At 40.4% G+C, this 22,224-nt stretch overlaps 1 protein-coding gene across 2 annotated transcripts in view; it reads right to left on the reverse strand.

Annotated features, from left to right (window-relative positions):
- Positions 1-22,224, reverse strand: part of KCNH3 (potassium voltage-gated channel subfamily H member 3) — a 31,176-nt gene that overhangs the window by 3,163 nt on the left and 5,789 nt on the right. The window contains exons 2-11 of one of the 2 annotated variants that reach the window (XM_074270467.1): positions 20,773-20,941; positions 19,133-19,266; positions 18,580-18,823; positions 18,101-18,258; positions 17,777-17,984; positions 5,879-6,163; positions 5,159-5,358; positions 4,571-4,820; positions 594-811; positions 105-436 (exon numbers count right to left, since the gene is read on the reverse strand). In XM_074270467.1, coding sequence (XP_074126568.1) covers positions 105-436; positions 594-811; positions 4,571-4,820; positions 5,159-5,358; positions 5,879-6,163; positions 17,777-17,984; positions 18,101-18,258; positions 18,580-18,823; positions 19,133-19,266; positions 20,773-20,941 — 2,198 coding nt within the window. The remainder of the gene's footprint in view (positions 1-104; positions 437-593; positions 812-4,570; positions 4,821-5,158; positions 5,359-5,878; positions 6,164-17,776; positions 17,985-18,100; positions 18,259-18,579; positions 18,824-19,132; positions 19,267-20,772; positions 20,942-22,224) is intronic. The other variant, XM_074270466.1, reaches the window with a different exon arrangement.

The following is a 22,224-nucleotide window of genomic DNA, read 5'->3' on the forward strand; positions in this document are numbered from 1 at the left end:
ACCGCATCTTAAGTAGGAGTTATCCCTCCCCACCCCAACCCATCTACTGGTTTTGGTTATTTCCCCAACAAGCCCCAGGGACTATATATGGCAGCCCTACTCACCTAGGGCTCAGGTCAGGGAGGGCAGTCCAAGAGATGGTAGGCAGCCTCAATCCCTCCAGGCCCAGGGAGTGTGAAGTACGTGCAGGCTCAGGCTGTGCTCCCCCTGCCTGGCTCAGCCGTCCTCGGGCACCCAGGTGGGCTGTTGGGGCCACCCGGTGAGGAGACAGCAGCTTGGCAGCTGAAGAGGCAGAGGCACAGCCCGGAGAGAGCAAGGGACTAGAAGGCTCATCAGCTGGGGTGGGGGAGGCTGTAGGCCCTGGCTCCCCATCTGTCTCTTTCTCCTCCAGAGTAGACATCAGAGTATTATCTCCACTCAGTGAGCTTGTGTCACCCTACAGGTGGGTGGGTGACAAGTGGGAAGACTGCTGATGTCCAGTGGTACTCCCTTACCTCCCAGGCCTACCACTTACTGGCACTCACCCACCACCCTTAAGATCCATAGTCCTTCTACCTTTGTTCCTTTCCTAAGATCGACTCCCTGCCTTTTACCTCATTATGGCCCGCACCAGCCCCTAGGTTGTAACTGAGTTCCCCTCGGAGGCCACGGCTGAATCGCGGGGCAAACTCGGGGTAGAGAGCCAGGCTTTCGTGGAGTCCAGCCAGCTGTAGGCACTGCAGTGCACAGTACGTCAGGCCCTTCACATCAGCATTGGCCTTTATCACCTGTTCTCTCTGAGGCAGCTCGCAGCCAATCAGATCACCCTTCCCTGGGAGAAGGAAGACCCTAATGAGCGGCACATAGTTTGCCCCCTTCTTTAACAGTTAATCACCTCAGAAGCAGCAGAAGGGAACATATGGGGTGCAGGGGATCCATCTGGAGTAACAGCACACTGCCCTTGGGTCAAGGTAGGCTTTTGTGTTTTTTGTCTAATCAATACAGAGATAAGACCTGGAGAAAGGGAGGTGAGACATGGGGCTACAGCCTCTGCTCCACTGTGCCTCCAGATCATTTCCATTTCCTAATATCCTTTTCCTCATCTTTTTTTCTCTCCTCATCCCTCTAATATACCTAGGATAGTGAATAGAGTGTGGAAATATACATAGATTCATAGAATCTTGGAGTTGGAAGGAATCTCCTAAGTGTCAGTTTAGCCTCCTTTCTAACAGATAAATCTTCACTTCATCATCACTGGATGTTTGTATATTTCTGGTGTTGGAAAGCTCCCTATCTCATAAATATTGAGAACATTTCATTGTTGAACAATTCTAATGATTAGCAGATTCTTATAGTAAACTGAAATCTGTCTCCTTGTAATTTCTAACATTGTTTATGTCATGGTTAGATTGATCTTGTAATCACCTAAAACTTGTACTTCTCAAAAATAAGAGCTAACATTTATATAGCACTGGAAAGTTTGCAAAATGCTTTACAAATGTGATTTAATTTTAGGAAACTGGGTTAGAGGTTAAGCATCTTACTCAGAGCCACATAGTTAAGTATCTGAAGCTGGATTTGAACACAGGCCTTTCTGACGTAATGTTCAATGCTCCATCTTCTTTTTCATGGAAAAGGACTATCAAGTCAAGCCTCTGTGATCTTATATGACTAGTTTAAAAAAAAAAAATCACCTATGTGCCAACTTTATATTTGTCTATATTGTTTCATCTTGGTTTGGAGACAATGTTCCAGTCTGATGAGGTATTCTGTAATCTGATATGGATATGAACCATCCTCTCTTCCAGTCTTGTATCAACAACAAATTTCTCATATACACACATGTGTACACATACATATATATTCACATGTGCACATAAACATATTCCTCTAAATTGTTCATCAAAATGTTGAACAAACCTACTCTAAGATAGGCTCACCCCACTAGTTTGGTATAGTTGGTTGCTATGTAACCACCTAACTTTATTATTATTCAGCCCAGATTTCTTCATCTTATTCATAAAGCTATGAGAAACTTAGTCAAATGCCTAGTTGAAATCCAGATATCATAACCTCATTCTAAAAGAAAAATTACTTGGTATGACTTGTTCTGAATAAGTCCATGCCAAGTACAACTAGTGATCAATAATTTATTTTAGACATAGTAGAAAATAAACCCTAAGGAGCCATGGGTAAGCATAGTTCTGCAGGGACCATCCCATGGAGCCTGTTCTGAATTGCTCTTTCTACTTCCAGGAAAACTCTTTACCTCTGGCTATTTGTTTTGGAATGATGGAAAATTCTTGGGTCCCTTAACTCTGTGACAATTGAAGGGTCTAGGGAAACCTAGGAGGTGGGGGAGGGGAAGGAAAGGGGAGGATGCATTATAGTTGAATCAAAGAATTGGTCACTAAGCCAGTTTAGACAGTACAGAGTCAAGGTAAAACACAAAATGCTCATTCAAAAGTTTGAAAAACTGCTTCATATTCTAACTGACTGAACTTAAGTCCCAACTTTTAAGGAGCCAGAGACTTACAGTTATGTTATTGTTGCTGCTTATTTAGGTTTTTCAGTCAATACACATTTGTGGGTCTTGTTTCTCCCAAATATTTCTTTTGGGTAGAGAAAATAGCTGTCCTATACGTGATTTACTTTGTATACAATACAATCTTGTGTCTTTCTATTTCAATGTAAAGTATCTTTCTATACCTATCTTCCCCAATACATTTTGAACCCAACCCTACACATGAGCCTAATCTAAGTTTTAAGCAGGTATATAAAGAACTCCAAAGTACAAGATAAAGACCCTTGTTAAGTGGTCAGGATCCCCAGAACCAAACAACATATACAGAACCTGCCATATGCATGGGTCCAGATATTTTTTTTTTTAAAGCGACCCTTAGTGTATAGGAACAAGACACAGTATCTTAACTCACAGGCCTACCATTGTAGGTGCTGGTTTTTTTGTTTTGGTTTTTTTTAATTGCATAGCATTTTGTCAGGGATCAACATAGAACTCATTTGGTCTGTAGTTTTCACAATCTGTTCATTTTTTAAATATTGGGAAATCTTCCTATCTCCTGCTCTCAATAATTCTTAATCACTCTCACGCTTTCCTGACAATGGGTTCATAAGTGTCTATTCTTTCAATGTCCAGGGATATAATCTGGGCTTCAATCAGTTAAAGCTGCTAAATTCTCTCCCTATTATCTCTCAATTCTACTGGAGTTGCAGTTTCCTCTTAGCAATATTAATTCTACCACTCTCCAGTGTGAGGCTCATTTTAATGGAGAAGAGAGTGCAGAAGTGGATTGGCCTGCTTTCTGTCTGCTGTGATCACCATCATGCTCTATGTTTCATGTGATAAGCCTATCTCCTTGTTCTTGTGCTGACTTTAGCTTCTTAAAAGCATTTCTTTTTTATAAACCTCAGTTCATTCTGGGCTTTTGCCTTTCTGACATTCTTATGCACTATTCTTTGGCATTCATTCTTGGTATATGGCCTTCATTTTTAGTTTGGGCTTTGAGAGAATCTCCACAAATTTATGATTTCTTGAGGCAGTTAGATGGCTTAATAGCTGTGTGACCTGAACAAATCATTTAACCTCTGTTTCCTCAATTGTAAAGCAGAGATAATACCCATCTCCCAAGGTTGTGCTGATCAAATGAGATATTTGCAAAGTATTTAGCAACAGTGCCTGGCTCATAGTTATTTAATAAATGTTTATTTCCTTTTTTTAGGTGTCTCCTGTTTTTCTTCATTGTGTTTTTTTGCAATTGTGTTATTAGAAATTGCTTTTTGAGAGTCTCCCATTGCTCCTTTTTAGAATTCATTGGATCTACCTAAAACAATTGTTTTCTCCTAAGTATATAGGCCATTTGACAGACCTTGATTGTTGATCCAGGGATAGCAATGCCTCTCATTATTTCCCCTTCCTTTGAGAGATGAAACTAGGCAAGACCCGTGAAGAACCCAATGGATGTTCTGGATCATGCAGAATGAAATTTCCAACAAATGTCTGGATAGCTAAGTCTACTATAGATATATTTTGCCTCTGTACTAATTTGTGATCTGTTTCAGGAAAATATCCATGGCTTCCATCTGCCCAAGAAGTATATTTCTGTAATGATAATACTCCTCTTTCTCCTTTTATCCTCATCTATATGCTCAAATTCTCTCTCTGGGATGTCCCCAGGTCTAAAGATTTCTGAAAGATATTTTCTTGACATACAACATTACTCACCATCTATTAAGTTTATTTCTTTTGAACAAGGCATACTCTTCCATTGCTCAAGTTATGAGTCCCATCCTATGGAGCTTTTGAAATTGTATTTATCTCCTTTGCATTAAAATCTCAATTTCATCTTTTTATTATCCACATCTACATATTAGCAGATGTATATTAGCATATATGTAGCATATATATATATATGTAGCATCTAAGGCCTTAAATATCACTCCTGATGCATGTCTTTGTTATTTTCTCCTTATATTTCCTAGGAACTTTCTTTATAAAATTTGAGTTACTTTAATTCTACAGTGCTTCCTGGGCCCATTTTTCCCTCCCTCCCTTACCACCCACTTCACAGACCTAAGATGGCGAGCACAGTGCCGCCCTTGAGAACCTCCATGGAACCAGAGCAGACGAAATAGAGGGCCTGTAGGGCATCGCCTTGATGGATGAGGTACTCGCCAGGAGTGCAAAAGGCTGGACGTAGGGCCAGGGACAATGCCCGCAGGCAGCCCCGGCTCGCTGCCTCAAATAGGGGCAATTGCAGGACTTCCTTATGGAGGTGCATGGCAATGTCAGCCCGGAGTTCATCTGGAAGGCTCTGCAACAGCTGAGGGAAAGGTAAGGGAAAGCTGGAGGACAGAATCCAATCTTCCCTAATGACTTTCATCCCCCTAACTTTCCTTGCCCTGAATCTCATGGCCTACCTCCCTGAGACCATATTGGAAATTCCTTAGCTCATTCCCTCCATTTTAAAGATTGGAAAAAATGAGACACTAAGAAGACCTGGGTTCTAGTGAGATCATTCCATTATGCCACAAATACACTATTGTGCCAAGGTTGCTGGTCAAGAAAAGCTGCCTTGGCCCCAGGCCCATTCTACCCCAGGCTTTAGTGCCCCCTGTCCTGGAGACATCAATCTCTAACTTTGATAGAGTCCCCACTCACCTCTGTAGTATCAATGCCATTGTTGACAGCCCAAGTAGTCTGGAAATACTCAAGCATCCGCTGCTTGAGAGGCTTAGGAATACGGTGAATGCGGATGTAGTCCCGAAGGTCACGCGTGCGGCTGTGATAGAGGAAGCGGCGGGCGTACATTCGCTGGATGATGGCCGTCACATTCCCAAACACCACTGCGTGCATCAGCGCTGAAGGAGAGGGGTATCACAGCTTGGGGGGGAAATCTCTTGGATAATGCCTCAGGACCTCTCAGGCATATGACTTCCCGCTTCCCTTTGTTTCTTATTTCCTCCTGAAATGGGTTATCCAACCCTCTCTGCTGGATACCCTCTCACTCGCCTAAGCTACTTGGGCTTCAGAACTCTTGGGCCCCTGCTCCTCGATCTGCTGGGAGCCAGCTGTCTTCCCCCTATCTCTCAAATCATCAGGAGATCCCGAGCTCCTGATCTTAAGACAACGGAGGAATCCTAAGACAAAAGGGAGGTCAAGGTATTTTGGATAGAGAATCAAAGATGGGGAATTTGAAGTCCAGAGAAGGCAAAAGTTTTATGAGTGGTGGAGGGCATAAAACTTGGAAGGAAACACTGAAGTAAAAGGCTGAAAACCTGGGGCAGGGGTCCTGAGGTGGAGAGGTCAGGGACAGGGAAGGTAGCAAGTCCAATATGGCAAAGACAGAGGGGCCAAGGAGGGGAACCTGGGGGGTCTCACCCCCAATCAGCATGGTGCAGATGGAAAAAATCTTCTCTGTGTCTGTGTTGGCTGACACGTTGCCGAAGCCGACGCTGGTAAGGCTGCTCAACGCAAAGTAGAGGGAGGTAATGTAGGCACTACGCAGGGATGGGCCCCCCAGCAATGCCAGCCCTGTTCCATTGGCTTCAGTGCTGCCACTGCTGCTGCAGTTGTCACCCAGGCCAGAGCTGTTCCCCACAGTTCGGCCTTGCCCCACCAGGTAGTAGGGTGTCTCTAACCGTCTGGCCAACTCCTGCAGCCAACCTAGGAGATCAGAACAGAGGTCATGAACAGAAGGCAAGCTGTGGGGTCCAGGAGAGGTTACCTGTATATTTCACAAGGTCTAAATATGGATAAGTAGGTGTGCTTGTGTGTTCTGCCATGCCAACCCAAGGGCATGTAAGCATACCATGAAGAATGTTGGAATGGGTTTCAAACTGGGTTTTGACATTGATGACCTTGGGCCATTCATTTAAATTCTGAGCTTTTGTTCTCGTCTGTCAAATGGCAATAATATATACAGTACCTACCTGACACAAATTCTGAGCAAAACACTTTGTGAAATTTAAAGCAAAGTTATTATTATTCCTTCCCCAATGGATCTTCACCTGCTCCTCTTCCCCATGTTCCTTCCTTCTTTTCTTTCCCTACATTCAACTCTTCTCCCAAAATGAGATGTTTGCAATGAACTTGGCAGAGTAGTTGGTAAAGAGAGAAAATGAAGACAGAACAAACTATTGGCCACTGATCTGGATCTGTTAAGCTTCTGCCCGCTTCTTGGCTGGGAACAGCATGTGTCTGCTTGACCTGTCTCCTACAGAAAGCTTTCCCAAATCTAGCTCTCCCAAAGAGTTGGGATCAACACGTGATAATCACAATAATTCTGCAAGGTAAATATTATTATCCGCATTTTACAGTTGAATAAACTGAGGCAAATGAATGTTATTTGCCTAGGCTTGTAGAGCTAGTCTGTGACTGGATTTGAACTCAGGTTGAGTTCAACTATGACTCCAGATCCAGTGTTTTAGCCACTGTGATACTTAACTGTTTCGAAGTCAAGAGGTGATGGGGATGATGGATCTCTGGATCCTGGGGTGAGTGGGAGAGTGGGAAATGAAAGAAGGGAGGATAGAAAGCAAAGGATTGGAACCAAGTTATTTGTATTTAAAGAGGGGGGAGAAAGAAGGAGGAAAGGTTGAGGGAGAGGAGGTGGAAGGGGAGGGGAGAAAAGAGGGAGCTTTTCTTTTCTTTAAGAGAGGACACAAAGTCTGAGAAAGAGAGACAGAAAGAGAAAGACACATACATGCACAGAGAGAAAAAGAGACAGAAATAGATAAGAGAAAAAGAGAGGCAGAGAGAGAAAGAGACACACACACAGATACAGACAGACATAGGACAGAGAGAGAAAGAGACTGAGACAGAAACAGACAGAGGGAGAGAAGGATCAATGAAAAATATTGAGACTTTCAGAGGCGGGAAGTTGAGGAAATCGAGCTGGAAAGCTACAGGGTCTTGTAGGCTGAGAGATCATCTGCAGGAAGTGTGTTTGAAGGGGTGGGAGGAGGAAGGGGGGAAAACAAAGAAATTATAAAAGATTTAGAACAGCTGCTGTGGGGAATTCAGAAGGGAGGCAGAACATGACGAATAAGAGAGTAGCTAGAGCAGTATTAAGTAAGGTTAGGCAGCATAAATTTTCAGTGGGGCCTGACAAGGGCAGTTGTTGAGGCTTCTGAAATCCTCAGTAGTTCAGGAAGAGGATTAGATAAAATGACTCGAGGGTTGATGAAGACTGGTGTGAGGGGCACGGCAAGAGGTCACGTGGCTCCAAGGCAAACCCCCAGAACTCACGCCATCTGCCCTTCCCCCATGCCCTATGACTTCTTTCCCATGTGCACAGTCCCCATGCATGGATTCTTTCCGATGCCCATACATTTCCAATGACTCATGTTCTAGGTAGCCCTTACGATGTGAATGATCCTGCTGACTTCTTCCTTGTTTCTTGTAACACCACATTCACACTGATACAGCCCTATACCATATACAAGCCTTTTGACACCCTCCCACACATTTCCCATGACCCCACAATATAGGGATTGTCCTCCATATTCTCCCTACAAACTCTACATGCATACAAGACCCATGACATCATCATATAGCCCTCTTCTGATATTCCCACAAGCTCCCTATCACCTATACAGTGGAAAGAACACTGGATATTGAGTCAAATCACCTAGTTCTGCTTAGAGACCCATGTCTAATTTTGAATTCCAATGTCCTCTTCTGTAAAATCAGGAAACTGGATAAGACAATTTCTCAAGTCCCTTCTAATTTATGTTTTCTGATTCTATGATAAAATAAATCTTTTTTTTAATTTTGAGAGTATCATGTATTCTAAGAAAAATAATTAAGACACCTTGGGAAGAATTATATCTCTTGCTTGAGAGTATCTGAGGGATATTGACAACCTGGAATATGTCCAGAGGAAGGTGACTAGGGTGGTGAGGGAGCTCAGAGTCTTGTCATATAAGGATTGTTCAAAAGAACCAGGAATGATTATTTTTGAGGAGATCTGGGCAGAAGAAAATATGTTTTCAGACATGGAGGACAGAATTCTAATCCAATCTCTGCCCTCTTGCTATATGAGTGAACTTTATCAAGCTCCTTATTCTCTCTAAGTCTCAGTTTCTTTATTTGTAAAATGAGGGGATTCAACTATACGATCTTGATGTTTGAAGAGTGATCATGTGGAGTTAGATTTATCATGCATGAGCATAGCAGAATTAAAAAATCAGGAAGAGAAGCACATTTCAATCTAACATACAAGAAAAACAATCAGAGCTGCCCCCAATGGAAAGAACTGCCTCTCAAGGAATGGTGATTTCCCTGTCTCTGGAAGCATTCAGTTGGAGACTGGATGATTATTCACTGAGGATGCTGGGAGCTGAGATGGGGATTCTTTGCAGACAGGAATTGGATTAGGTAACCTCTGCTACCCCTCTGAGTAGGAGGTAAGAGCCAACAAGAAGGAAGCATGACTATTAAAACATTTCACTTCAAGATTGCTCACTCACAATGGGAAGTTATCCAGACAATTGTGGGAGAAAAGAGAGAATAGTGGGTAGCTTACTCCCTAAGATTTTTCCAGCCTCAGAGGAGAAAGAAAAGATGAATTTTAGATCTAAGCCCTAGACTGGTGGGTTTTGTCCTTTGTCTTGAAGAAAATCAAAATGACATCACTATGTGAGAGTTGAGTGCGACGCATTTATGCTAGGACAGACTTTGATTTCCCGTGATTTGTAACTTGGCAATTCTATGAACACTGAAGCATAGAAAAATCTTTGTCAAATCTCATCTTTCTCAGTTTCTTGCAAAGATACAAAGAACATCATCTCCAAGAATCCCTGTAAGAGCCCTTCCCTAACTTCACCCCATGCTGCTTTGGAAGTGTCAATCATACCCCAGTGTCACATGGATTGCCCAAGTTTGGAGGTATCAATTCCTGGTCCCAGAATGGCTGATCACTTCTCTTCCATTGTCCCCACCACCCTCTCTGTGTCTCCTTGGGCCTAGCTTACTTGGAGGCAACTAGATGGTATAGTGGGGACCTGAGTTTAAATATGGCCTCCGACACCCAGGTAACTGGGTAAGTCACAACCTTTTTTTACCCCAGTTTTATCAACTGTAAAATAGGAATCACAATAGGATAGAATGAGATATTCATAAAAAGCACTGAGTATAGTGCCTGGTACATCACAGGTAATACATACATTTAATTAATTAAATAACACATTTAGGTAAATTGAAAATAGATAAATTAATTAAATAACACATTTAATACATAAATGTTTATTCCCTTCCCCTCCTACTGATGAGGGTTGGGGTCTCTTTAAGATTCCTTTCTAATTGCCCAAACCATGGCTGACCTTGATTCACAAATCCTGGTCAAAGGCACCCTTTGAATATCCGGGCCCAGCCCCCATCAGCTCAGCTTCCCCCAGCCCTCACCTGATCTGAGCTAACTGAAAAGACTGCCAAGAACTTGGGGGTACGGCCCATCATCTTTTGGGTATAAAAGAGGTGAGCCGGACCGCCCTCATGGCAGGAGCCCTCTCAGCCACACATGCTATCCTTCCAGCCATGTAAGGGTTCCTGCCCGCCAGTGGCCACCTTTGACCCTGGCGTCTTTCTAACTGAGCCTAACTTCCAAATTCCTACAATAAACCTTTTATTTATCAGTCTAAGTTTTCGGGCCTGTAAATTCATTTTACAGGGGACACTGCGCCTCATGGGATTATCTATGCGCCGAGAAATGGGGTTCCCCCTTTCTTTTCCCTCATTATACTAAGCTCTTTTTCTCAAGAAAGTCTGCATCCCATTTACTCTGCAATCACCCACACTCAGCACAGTGACTCCAGACAGTAGAAGCCTATTATCTGCTGAGTTGAATGGAATTAAACTGAATGTTGATAAATCTTTTTAGAAAATCACAACCTGTCTCTAGGGGAGCAAAATAAGAAAAGGAAATTCCCAACTATTTAGGAAAGAAACATGCCAATTAATGAGAAATTCAGAAGGGGCTAAACATTAAAGATTTTGGAAAGCGCACTAGGCTTGTTACTAAAAGGCACCCGGATTTGTAACCTGGTTCTAACAATCACTAGCTACATCTCTTGGAGACTCAGTAAACTTTAAAATGCTATAGAAATGAGTTATTACTTATGTTAATAGATCTCAGATGTTGCATGTGACCCATCCCTTCTATGCCTGAGACCCCAATTCCATATTCCCAGAAATGTGAGGGTAATTGCAAAGTATCTGCTGAAGGGATGAGCCCAAATGAAACTGGAGGTTCTGACGAGTGATGGCCATCTAGTCAAATGAGAGAACCCATTCATTAAACTGAAAGTTCCTTGAGGGTAGAGAGACTTTCTTTTGTACCCTCAAAGTTTAAAATAGCCCCTGTACACAGTAAATACTTAACAAATGTTTTGACTGACTGATTGGTCAAGGACCAGCTTGAACAAGAAAGGAAGGTTCCAGAGAAGTGAAGGATCCTGACTAATGTGTTTCAAATAGGGATTTGATCTGTGCTGTGTGGCTGAGAATCCTTCAGCTCAAGAACACTTGAAACCTCTCTAGAGACAGCTAGATATAAAGGAGAAACATTCAAGCCTAAGTTTCCCATAAGATATTCTAAATAATAATATTTCTTAAATAAGTTTCAGAAAGAAGTCTTCATTCAACAGAGATAGAAAGAAAGGTCTTATTTATAGTTATAGTTATAGCAGTACTCTGGATAGAAGCAAAGAACTAGAAACAAAGGAAATACCTATTAAATAGGAAAAGATTAAGAAGTTGTGGCATATGAATGAAATAGGATATCCCCACTTCTAAAGAAATGATGGATATGAAAAATTCAGAGAAACATGGAAAGACTCATATGAACTGATGCAGAATAACCAGGAGAACCATTGGTGACAGCCACCATATAAATAGAAAGAAGGCTCAGAAGCTATCTAATCCAACCACAAATTCAAAAATACTCCTCTTTAGTATGCTGCAATGTAACATTGCCCCCATTTGGAGACCTCCAAGGAGGATAAATTACCAATTCTCAAGTCAGGACATTCTCCTTGCTGATGGACCCATGAGGAAGGTTTTTCTGATATCAAGCATAAATTGTTCTCTTTGCAAATTCTACTTCATGATCTCTGGGCCCTGATTCTCACCCCCACCAGTCTACTTTTCTCCATGTTAAACATTTTGCAGTTCCCTTAAATGATCCTAACATGTTATGAAGGGTTTTTCATCATCCTCATTGACTTTCTCTAGACACTCTTAATCTTATCATCCTTCTTAAACTGTGATTCTCAGAACTGAGTAATATTCTAGATGTGGTCTGAGAAAATGGGACCATCACCTCTCTCTTCCAAATAGCCTTGGCTCTTTTGATTGTCACTTTACACTGACCCTTGTTGAGGCTTCAGTCCATTCATTTTTAATGATATGAAAAGAAATGGGAAAAATCAGTTTTCTTCATTGGTGAGTTGGGGCAGGGGAATACTATGGATGCCAAAGGTCAACTCTCTGGGTATCATAAATGGCCTTTATCCCTTCCAGGGCTATGACCATAGTTTTGGACTAACATGGGTTATGAGACAAAGCATCACTATCCACATTAATCTTCCCTAATCAAGTGTACTTATTGAATCCAAGACTGCCTTGTGTTGCTCCTCATCTCTGGCAGATAATCTCCAACTTGGTACTGGCCAAAATACCATAGAAAAAGAGACAAGAAAAAGTTTACAATGAAGGGGATGAGGGGAAGGAGAGAGTGAATGAGTGAACCTTACTCTCCTCAGAATTGGCTCAAATACTTACTCAATAAAGGTATAGAAATCTATCTTATCTTGCAGGAAAATAGGAGACTAATGGGAAATGAGAATGAGGGGGAGGGTGATAAAAGAGAAGGCATTTTGGGGGAGGGAGTGTGATTGGTAGCAAAACTTTACCTTTGAGGAGTAACAGGGTGAAAGGAGAGACAGAATAAGTGGGGGGAAACAAAATTTAACAATAGCAACTATAAAAAATTTTTTTTGAAGCAAGTTTCTCTAATGGAATATTATTTTTCTCTGGGCAGTGATGAGCAGGATGCTCTTAGGAAAAAAAAAACACCTGGAAAGTCCTCCAAGACAAAGTAAAGTATATTATATACAAAGTTAATAGCAATGTTTGGGATGACCAGCCATAAATGACTATTATTTTCAGTAATACAGTGATCCACAACTACATTTTCATCATATGAGAAAAATCTTATCCGTACCCAGAAAAGGAGCTGATTGCACCTGAATACAGATCAAAGCATTCTTATTTCTCTCTCTAGCTCTCTCTTATTTTTAACTTAATTTTTCTAGAGGATTTTTAAATTTTCATTAGGGTAGGAGATCTATGCTTTCTTTCACAACTTTTTTATGGAAATGTTTTGTATAATTTCACATGTGTTTTCTTATTATAGGTGGGATAAAGGAGAGAACCTAGAACTTAAAAATCTTTTAAAAATTGTTTGAATGTAACTGGGAAAAATAGTAACTAAATAAACAAAAAAAAAAGAAAAAGAAAAAATTTCCTGGAAAAATGTAGAGCAGTGGATTGTGGTATATTCATAATTCAGGTTTAATTCTACATGCATAGCCTTTAAACTTCTTAGTTATATCCTACCTCAACCATCAAGAACTCCAATTTATGTAATGGATACCAAGTTTCACTGTCAATATCATCTATTGGTAGACACAATAGCTTTCTAGTGACTACTATTTTCTAGGTATAAGACTGTTTCTTGACCCATCAGCCTACTATGAGTATTCAGGATAAAGTGTTTCACAGGATACTATTCCTGAAATATTTAACCAGGTCTTTAAAATCTTATTTATATTTCTCATTCCAATGATCTCCAAATGATGTTAAAAGAGCCACACCAGAATTATCTTTCTCTCCCCTTTGCTTTTGGTTCTCTACAACCATATATCCACAAATGAGATAACTGAATTGCTTAACAATGATAGCATAATTCATCACAAGTTTTTAATAACAGTTATTGAATCCTAGAAAAATCACGACTTGGTGAGATTTCGTTGGACATGGCCAGCTTGTGAACACCTTTGTCTTCTCTGGCCCACTGTTTACTCCATGAGACACATGATAGAGACTAAGCAAAGCTGACCTAATTAACAAATTTACCACTTTATACCACTGTTTAGCTAATCTAACACTTTTAGTTTTCTCTTGTGTGGTTTCAAGGTTTTTCCAAAGCCAACGAGATCATCTAGGTATGGGAGCACTTACAGATACTTCTTATATTTCACTATTTTCTCCATAAGCTGTTAAAATGTGATTGGTGCCCCCAAGATTCTTTGAGGCATATTCTTAAACTGGAAGAATACTCTTGGCTAACCAGAAAGTTATGTTCTCTGTTTTCCTGTGCCATGGTGAATTAATAATATTTACTGCATAATTACAATACTGGAAATCATTAGCTGCTCAACAAACAGTTTGAACTTGTGGCATAGTGTACTTATTCAGCAAGAGCACTACAATCCTTGCACTGAATTTCTTTCTCATATGATCTTTCTATTATTCTTCAGGCATTGGAGTCACCAAAGGCAAACTTTCTGAATGCAATGAAAAAGTATCTGGGAAGTGCTTACTATATACTAAACAATGTAGCAATACAAATAGAAAAACAAGACAGCCCCTGTTCTCAAGGAGCTCACATACTAATTGAATGAGACGACATATATAAGAGGGTTCAGCTTCAGAGTAGATGGAAAAGCCAGGTGGTCCTCAGGGTCTGGAAGCAAAGCATTAAGGCAGATGCAAAAGAAGTAAAGGAAAAGCAAATGGACCTTATTAGTGACTGCTGAGAAGGGGGTAGGAGGTCTAAAGGTCATATGATAGAGTGTAATTTTAGATTATCTAAGGCAAAAAGTTGAAATTGCAAAGGGAAAGGTATTAAATCTTGAGCTAAGAGCAGGTATCTAGCAACTTGTGGGAATATAGCAATGGGGACTGAGATATGGGAGAGGAAAGATTCCCTAAAGCCTATTCTTGAGGTCCTACAAGTGTAGGAGGATAGATCTATTAATAAGGGGTGATGATCTCAGCTTCAAGATCTTAGTCACCTGTCTCCATGATCCCATCAGATTTTCCCAATGCTGGCCCAGTGATATTTGATTTCTGATATAATAATAATGGAATAACCTCTTGAATGCACTCAACAGGGCTGTGGCTGTGCAATCCATATTTGTAACAATACTGGTTATCTGCACTCTGATGATGCTGTCCTAGAATGAGGCTATTTTGGTTTCCAATACCAAGTTCCTTTCCCCTTCCATTATGGTTTCTCCATCTTTTACCTGTACTTTACATCTTCAACATGTGTTAATTATGGCATAAAGCGACATAATCAGCAACCCAGTCAAAAGATATTCCCATAACTCATACATAGTCCTTTGTAGATTAAAAAAAAGCTACAAACTTTTAAACCCCACAAAGCCATGATAATTACTCTCTCATGATGTACCTCTGAGTCTCCAAAATGCAGAGAAGCAATTCACTTTACAAATGTTAAGGTCATATCATAAACAAATTAAAGTAGAACAATGAAATTACCTTTCAAAATTATGGATGAGGAAAAATATACAGAGAATCAAAGATGATAAAATGGACAATGTTGATTATGTAAAATTAAAAAAAAACTTGCACAAATAAAATCAATGCTATTCAAATTATAAGAGAAAATTAACTAGGGAAAAAATCTTTGTAGTATGTTTCTATGATAAAGTTTTCATTTCCCAGATATACAAAGAAATGATGGAAATGTATTGCAATTTATCCATTATGTTGTAAGTTCCTTGAAGGCAAGAATTGTCTTTTGCCTCTTATTGTATCCACAATGCTTACTTAACACAGTGACACTATTTAGTAGGGATTTAATAAATGTTTATTGAATTTAACTAAATTTCTAACAAAAGCTGTTCCTCAATAGGTAAATAATCAAAGAACATGAAAAAATAATTTTCAAAACTATCAATAACCATGTTTTTAAAAAATACTCCAAATCACTAATAGAGAAATACAGATTAAAGCAACTTTGATGTTCCCTCTCACATCCATTAGATTGGCAAAGATGACAAAAGAAGGAAAATAACATGACAAATGTTGTGGAGGCTGTGGGAAAACAAGCATTTTAATGTATTGAGGCTTTTTATTTTAATGGATCTATGACTTGGTATTGTAAGAACAGTTTGGAACTATTTTCCCAAAGTCACAAAAATGTACAAACTCTTTGATCCAGTCATATACTACTAGTAGGCCTATAGCCCAAAGAAATCAAAGAAAAAGAAAAAAAAAGATTCATATGGTATGGGGAAAAATACCCTTTTATATGGGTGTTTAATTTAAGCAGCCCTTTTTGTAATGGCAAAGAAATGGAAACCAAGGGGAAGAAGAGGAGGAGGAAGAGGAGAAAAGAAGGAGGAAGAGGAGGAGGCAGCAGAGAAGAACACCCCATTACCACGACAATAGAATATATTGTACTTATAATGACCAGAGTTAGCTCCAGAAAGGAGGTAAGAACACATGCCTTTCTCCTTTTATTTCCTTTTCTTTAAAAATCTTCACTTTATGGGGTGGTTTGCTAAGTAGGGAAAAGGAAGGCATAATCAGAAACTAAAGTTATAGAAAAACAAAAGGCATCCATAAAAATTAAAATAACAATAATAAAACAATCTTCCAGATCATTCCACAAAAGGATGAACTGAAGGGACTGAGAATATCTAGCCTAAAGGATATGAGAGCAGGCTTCAAATATTTAAAGGTCTCTCTTGGGGAAGAAAGATTAGACCTGTTCTATTTGGTTTTTGTGAGTAGAAGTAATGGAACCCAAAGTTGCAGAGAAAAAGATTTAGTCTGATGTAAGAAAAAAAAAATTGTCAATTAGAACTGTCTCACAGTGGAATAGTTCTTTCCTACTTCGCTCTCTCAGAAAGCCATTCCTTGTTAGAAAAGTTTATTTTTTAAAGAAATATAAAAAAGGGGACAGTGGATAGAGCACCACTCAGGAGGACCTGAGTTCAAATCTGAGTAGTAGCTGTGTGATCCTGGGCAAGTCACTTAACCCTATTTGCCTCAATTTCCCCATCTGTAAAATAAATTGGAGAAAGAAATGGCAAACTACTCCAGTTGTTTTGCTAAGAACACCTCAAATAGGGTCACAAAGAGTAAAACACTCCTGAAAAGAGCTGAATGATATCAGTGTATTAGGAACAAAACAAAACAAATATTGATGTTATTTTTTAATGTTCCATATTTGTGGCCCCCATCTCCTCTGATAATTTCTTAGCATCTCTCCAGGCTTACAATATTTCCCATTCAATTCATTTTATATAGGCTCATCAGATTTATTTTCCTAAAGCATAACTGAGATCACAATACATCATAGCTCTAAAATCACCCATAGCATCTCATTGTCTACCAAATGGAGTTTCACTTGGCTCCAAACTGTTTCTTTAATACCATTTTCTCTACTACCCTGTTTTCCAGACAAATTATACACCTTGCTTTTCTTATAATGTGAACTGAGTTCCCTGCCTTTATTTCATATTATTCCCTAAGCCTGGAATGCCCTCCTCTAATTAGCTTTATCTTTTAATAGCCTACCATCATACAAAGTAAAATAAAATATTAAATTCTCTATGAACATTTCTTTAGTTCCCCAATGAGAAGTGACTTTTCTCTCATTTGATTTCATGGTATTTAATTCTCCCCAAATGCCCTGTTTGTAAATGGTTATTTTCATGTTGTGTTACCCTTCACCCCAAAGACTCAAGGGCAGGGCTTTTGTGTCTTTGTTTTTGTTTTTGCCTTTCTTTGCATTCCCAGCACTTAAAACAGTGCCTAGCACATAGTAGGCATTTAATATGATTATCTAATTTATTCTTAAGCACTAGATATATTCTAATTAGCATTATATTTATTTCTTTTCATGTCTTATCACTACAGAATAAGCATTTTCAGAGCTGCGACCAAATCTCATTTACATTTATAACTTTTCCCTTGCATACAGTAGGTGTGATAAAAGTAGATTTTTAAAAAAGGAATATAAAAGAGGAATGGATACATATACATTACAGACATCTTCCTACATACATTCCCTAAGTGTGATTTCTGATCACACTATTCAGGATCCCTTCACCTATACTATAATTTCTTTCATGTCCCCCACCCACCCATCCATCCCAAAACTCATGCACACGTCCACATCATGCCTTTGCAAGTAGCTATTTTCAGGGTTGCCCTCCCACCCCATGCCCACTGTACCAATTTCAGGGAGCTCGGACTCGCTGCTTTCAATCTCCTGCTGCCCGATGTAGAACCAGATGCAGGCCACCCAGTGGGCAAGCAGGGCAAAGACAGCCATGAGCAGTGTGAGCACCACGGAGCTGTACTGAGAGTATCGGTCCAGCCTTGGAAGCAGCCGCAGCAGCCGTAATAATCGCACGGTCTTCAGCAAGTGAGCTCCAAAGTACTAGAGAATGGGAGAAGAGGGGAGGTGACTTTGACACCAGCTCATACCCAGCAGCCACAAAGTCCTGATCACTCCCACCCAGGCTTCCCTTCCCACCAGCCACTGAGTCTACTGACCACATTGACTTTAAAGGCGTGCAGCAGGTCAAAGGGCAGGGCAGCAATGACATCCAGTAGAAACCAAGTGGTGATATAGTGGAGGCAGATGGAACGAGGGGCAAATACAACTTGTCCTGATTTGGATACGAATGTGGTGCGGAAATTCAGCACAATGTCTGCGGGGAATCCAGGGAGGAAAGGAGTGTCAACATGGAGAGAACAGGAGGATAGCAGAAAGAGAGAGATAAGGCACTCCTTAGAGAGGGAGGGATGCTTGGGCTGCCACTGGAGGGAAGGGGCTACTGGAATGTCTGGGAGGGGAGATGGGGTTCCAGATGGAGCTCCTGGGGTGACTGTTGATGCTGAGCTGGAGAAAGAGCCTGGATCATATTTTGGTGGAAGGACAAGGGGCAGGAAAGTCACTGCTGAGGGAAGGGCCACATTGGGCTGGGAGGGGACAGCCAGAGCCTGAAATCCTGAGAGCAATGTTGTTATACCAAGGATGAAGAGGACCTCAACAGCTAAGTCGCAGACACTGGGTGGGCCTCGCGCCTCATTGGGCTCCCGGGCGGCACTGACACAGACACTGTAGGGGACAGTGACAGCTACATAGAGCGTGGCAAGCAAGATGAACCCATCCCAGGTGGCCCTCAGTGCTCCACAATGCAGCAGGATAAATGGTGATTTCCGAATGGCAGCTACTTTATACTCGGGCAGGTTTGGCTTCTCCCCAAATACACCCTGGTATGGAGAAAAGGATTAGGGGAATAGAAACTTTCTCTTCCCACACCCAGTGCCCTTCCCCACCAGGCTGGGACTCCCTTAGGGCATAGTGCTCTGGAGGCTTGGACATTAACCCTTTACATTTTCCCTATGTCAGAGAATGGCCATCTTGGGGGAGGGGAAATTGTGGGTAGGGATGAGTCCCATTCTGCCCTTCCTCAGTCCATTTGTGTCTCTTCTGAATATTTCTGCTTTTTCCCCTTCTATTTCAATTCCCTCCCAACCCAACTCAACCCAACCCAGACAAGTCCATTCCCCATTTCCAACCTTGTTGAGTTTATGCTTGCTTTTTGGCTGCTTCTGCAGGTGCCCAGAGAGGTGATAAAGTACGGCCCGGCTACGACGCCTATTGGCATTGAAGCCCTTGGACCTTGCCCGGCCGTACCTACGCCGCCCACCACCTGTGAGAAAGGGGCCCTTGAGGATGATGGAATAAACAGGAAAACAAATAGATGGACAAACAATGTATAGAATGAATCAGTAGGCCTTTTTTTTGGTTTGACTTAAATAATCTGTTTCCTGAAGGATGGATAGGGTCTGAGGAGCATCCTTCCTCAACAAGAGGACCATCTCTCCTCTTTCCCTAGGCTGGCTCCCTCAAAAAACTCATGGATCAGGTTTCTCCTCTTCCTTACTCTCTACCCCAGAGGAGAAAAATGATGATGTATTAGTAATGAGCAAATGAGAGTCACTGGAAAGGACAGACACTATAGGATACAGTGTATATAGATACTGTAGGGGTTCAGTACGTGGACACTGTAGGATACAATCTGCAGACATTGCAGGGCATAGTATTTAGACACTGTAGGGTACAGTCTGTGGACACAGTAGGATATAGTGTATAGACATTATCTGTTACAGTATGGACACTGTAGGGTACAGTCTGTTAACACTTTAGGGTATAAATATGCAGACACTAAGATACAATATATAGACATTGTAGAATATAGCCTGCAGACACTGTAGGGTATAGCATGTGGACACTGTAGGGTACACTCTAAAGACACGGTAGGATACAGTATTTAGATACTATAGGGTATACTCTGCAGAGGTTGTAGGTACATTCTGCAGATTCTGTATGGTACAGTCTGTGGACACTGTAAGATACAGTCTGCAGACACTGTAGGGTACAGTCTGCAGACGGTACAGTGTGTGGATAGTGTAGGTACAATACATAGGCACTGTAGGGTACAGTCTATGTATACTTAGGATACAATGTATGATGACTGTAGGATATGGTATACAGATACCATAGGATACAGTATAAAAATACTGTAGGATATAGCCTATGCACACTGTAGGATACAATATATAGACCCTGTAGGATAGAGTATTTAGTAACCTGGAGGGTAGAACAAGGTAGTTACCAGTAATCAGAGGTAGGTATGGTAATGGGAAGAGTAGGTGAAGAACAGGATAGAAAGAGAATAAACAACAGTGAGAAGTTAGGTCTTTCTGCTAAGCAGGAAGCTGGAAATGTCTAGGATCTTGGATGCCCAAGCTTCCAGGCCAGGGTTATGCTGGGGTGTGAGATAGAAAGAATATTAGATTTGGAGTCAGGGGACCAATATTTGAATCCCAGCTATTTATTATTTGGACAACTCTCAAGCTCTCTGGATTTTATATCTATACAAGAAATGAAGAAATTAGAGACAGTGACTTTGAAGGTTCTCAATCTTTCAGTTCTCAATCCTAGGATCCTATAATAACAATGCCAATGAGAGCAGTATTTACAGAACACTTTGTAGTTAAAAATTATTTCCATATCCATTTGCTTGTTTTATCTTCATGAAAATACTGTGAAGTAGATCAAATAAGTATCATTATAGGTGTATTACAAAGAAACTGAGGCTAAAATAGTATGTCTTATTCCAAAGCCATAAAATTCAAAGCCCTTGTCTCTTTACCTGTGAATCTTATCCTCTTTCCTATCTGTGGGGGTGCTTTGCTTGAAGCATCCTGAAGAAGTATGTGCTGGTCTTTGGGAGAAGGGAGGGAGTTCTGACTGGGACTGCAGTTCTGGTTCTGACACTTAACAGCTGAACAAATCACAATCTCTAAGCTTAATTTCCTCATCTGTAAAATGGAGATGGTAATGCTGTCTTATCTTTCTCTATGAGGAAAGTGCTTTGTATTCTTAAATCTAAACATTTTACAAAAATATGAGGGCCTCAGGGAGATCTTAAAGGGGAGAAAGGGACCCACATGTGCAAAACTATTTGTAGCAGCCCTTTGTGTAGTGGCCAGAAACTGGAAACTGAGTGGATGCCCATCAATTGGAGAATGGGTGGGTAAACTGTGGTATATGAATGTTATGGAATTTTATTGTTCTGTAAGAAATGAGCAGCAGGATGATTTCAGAGAGGTCTGGAGAGACTTACATGAACTGATGCTGAGTGAAATGAGCAGAACCAGATCATCGTACATAGCAACAAGAAGACTATATAGGATGATCAATTCTGATGGATGTGGCTCTCTTCAACAATGAGATGATTCAAACCAGTTCCAATTGTTCAGTGATGAAGAGAGGTATCTACACCCAGAAAAAGGACTGTGGGAATTGAGTGTGGAACATAACATAGTATTTTCACTCTTTTTGTTGTTGCTTGCTTGCATTTTGTTTTTCTTCCCTAAGGCTTTTTTTCTTCTTGATCAGATTTTTCTTGTGCAGCAAGATAACTGTATAAATATCTATACATATATTGCATTTAACATATATTTTAGCATATTTAACATTTATTGGATTATCTGCCATCTAGGGGAGATAGTGGGGGGAAGGAGGGGAAATTTTGGAACAGAAAGTTTTGCAAAGGTCAATGTTGAAAAATTACCCATGTATATGTTTTGTTTTGTAAATAAAAAGCTTTAATTTAAAAAAAAGAAAAAATGAGGGACTGCAATTACAAATATATATATATGTACATATATATATATATATTCAAATGTAATAAGCTTATTAGCTTCAAGGCAGCTGAATAGTATAGTAAAAGAGTGTTGGATCAAAATAAAAAAGTTAGTTATGGGCAAGTCACCTAACCCTGTTTGGATGGGGATAATAGCATCTACTTTCCAAGTTTATCATGAAGGTAAATATTTGTCAGGTGCTTTTCAAATCTAAAAGCTATTAATTATAAATTATGGGTATTAAGGTTTTTTTTTTCTTCCAATAAGAGCTAAATTTATTTATTTTCCTAATAAGCTGAGAGAGTAAAAAAGCTTCCCTTTCTTTCCTGAAGGAGAGAGTCAAAAAAAAAAAAAAAAAGAGAAGATGTGAATGTGAACATATGTGAGTATCTATGTGTGTATGTATGTGTGAGAGAGACAGAGACAGATAGACAAAACGAGAGAGAGAGAGAGAG

Source organism: Sminthopsis crassicaudata, chromosome 5 (genome assembly GCF_048593235.1).
Source record: "Sminthopsis crassicaudata isolate SCR6 chromosome 5, ASM4859323v1, whole genome shotgun sequence".
NCBI lineage: Eukaryota > Metazoa > Chordata > Mammalia > Dasyuromorphia > Dasyuridae > Sminthopsis > Sminthopsis crassicaudata.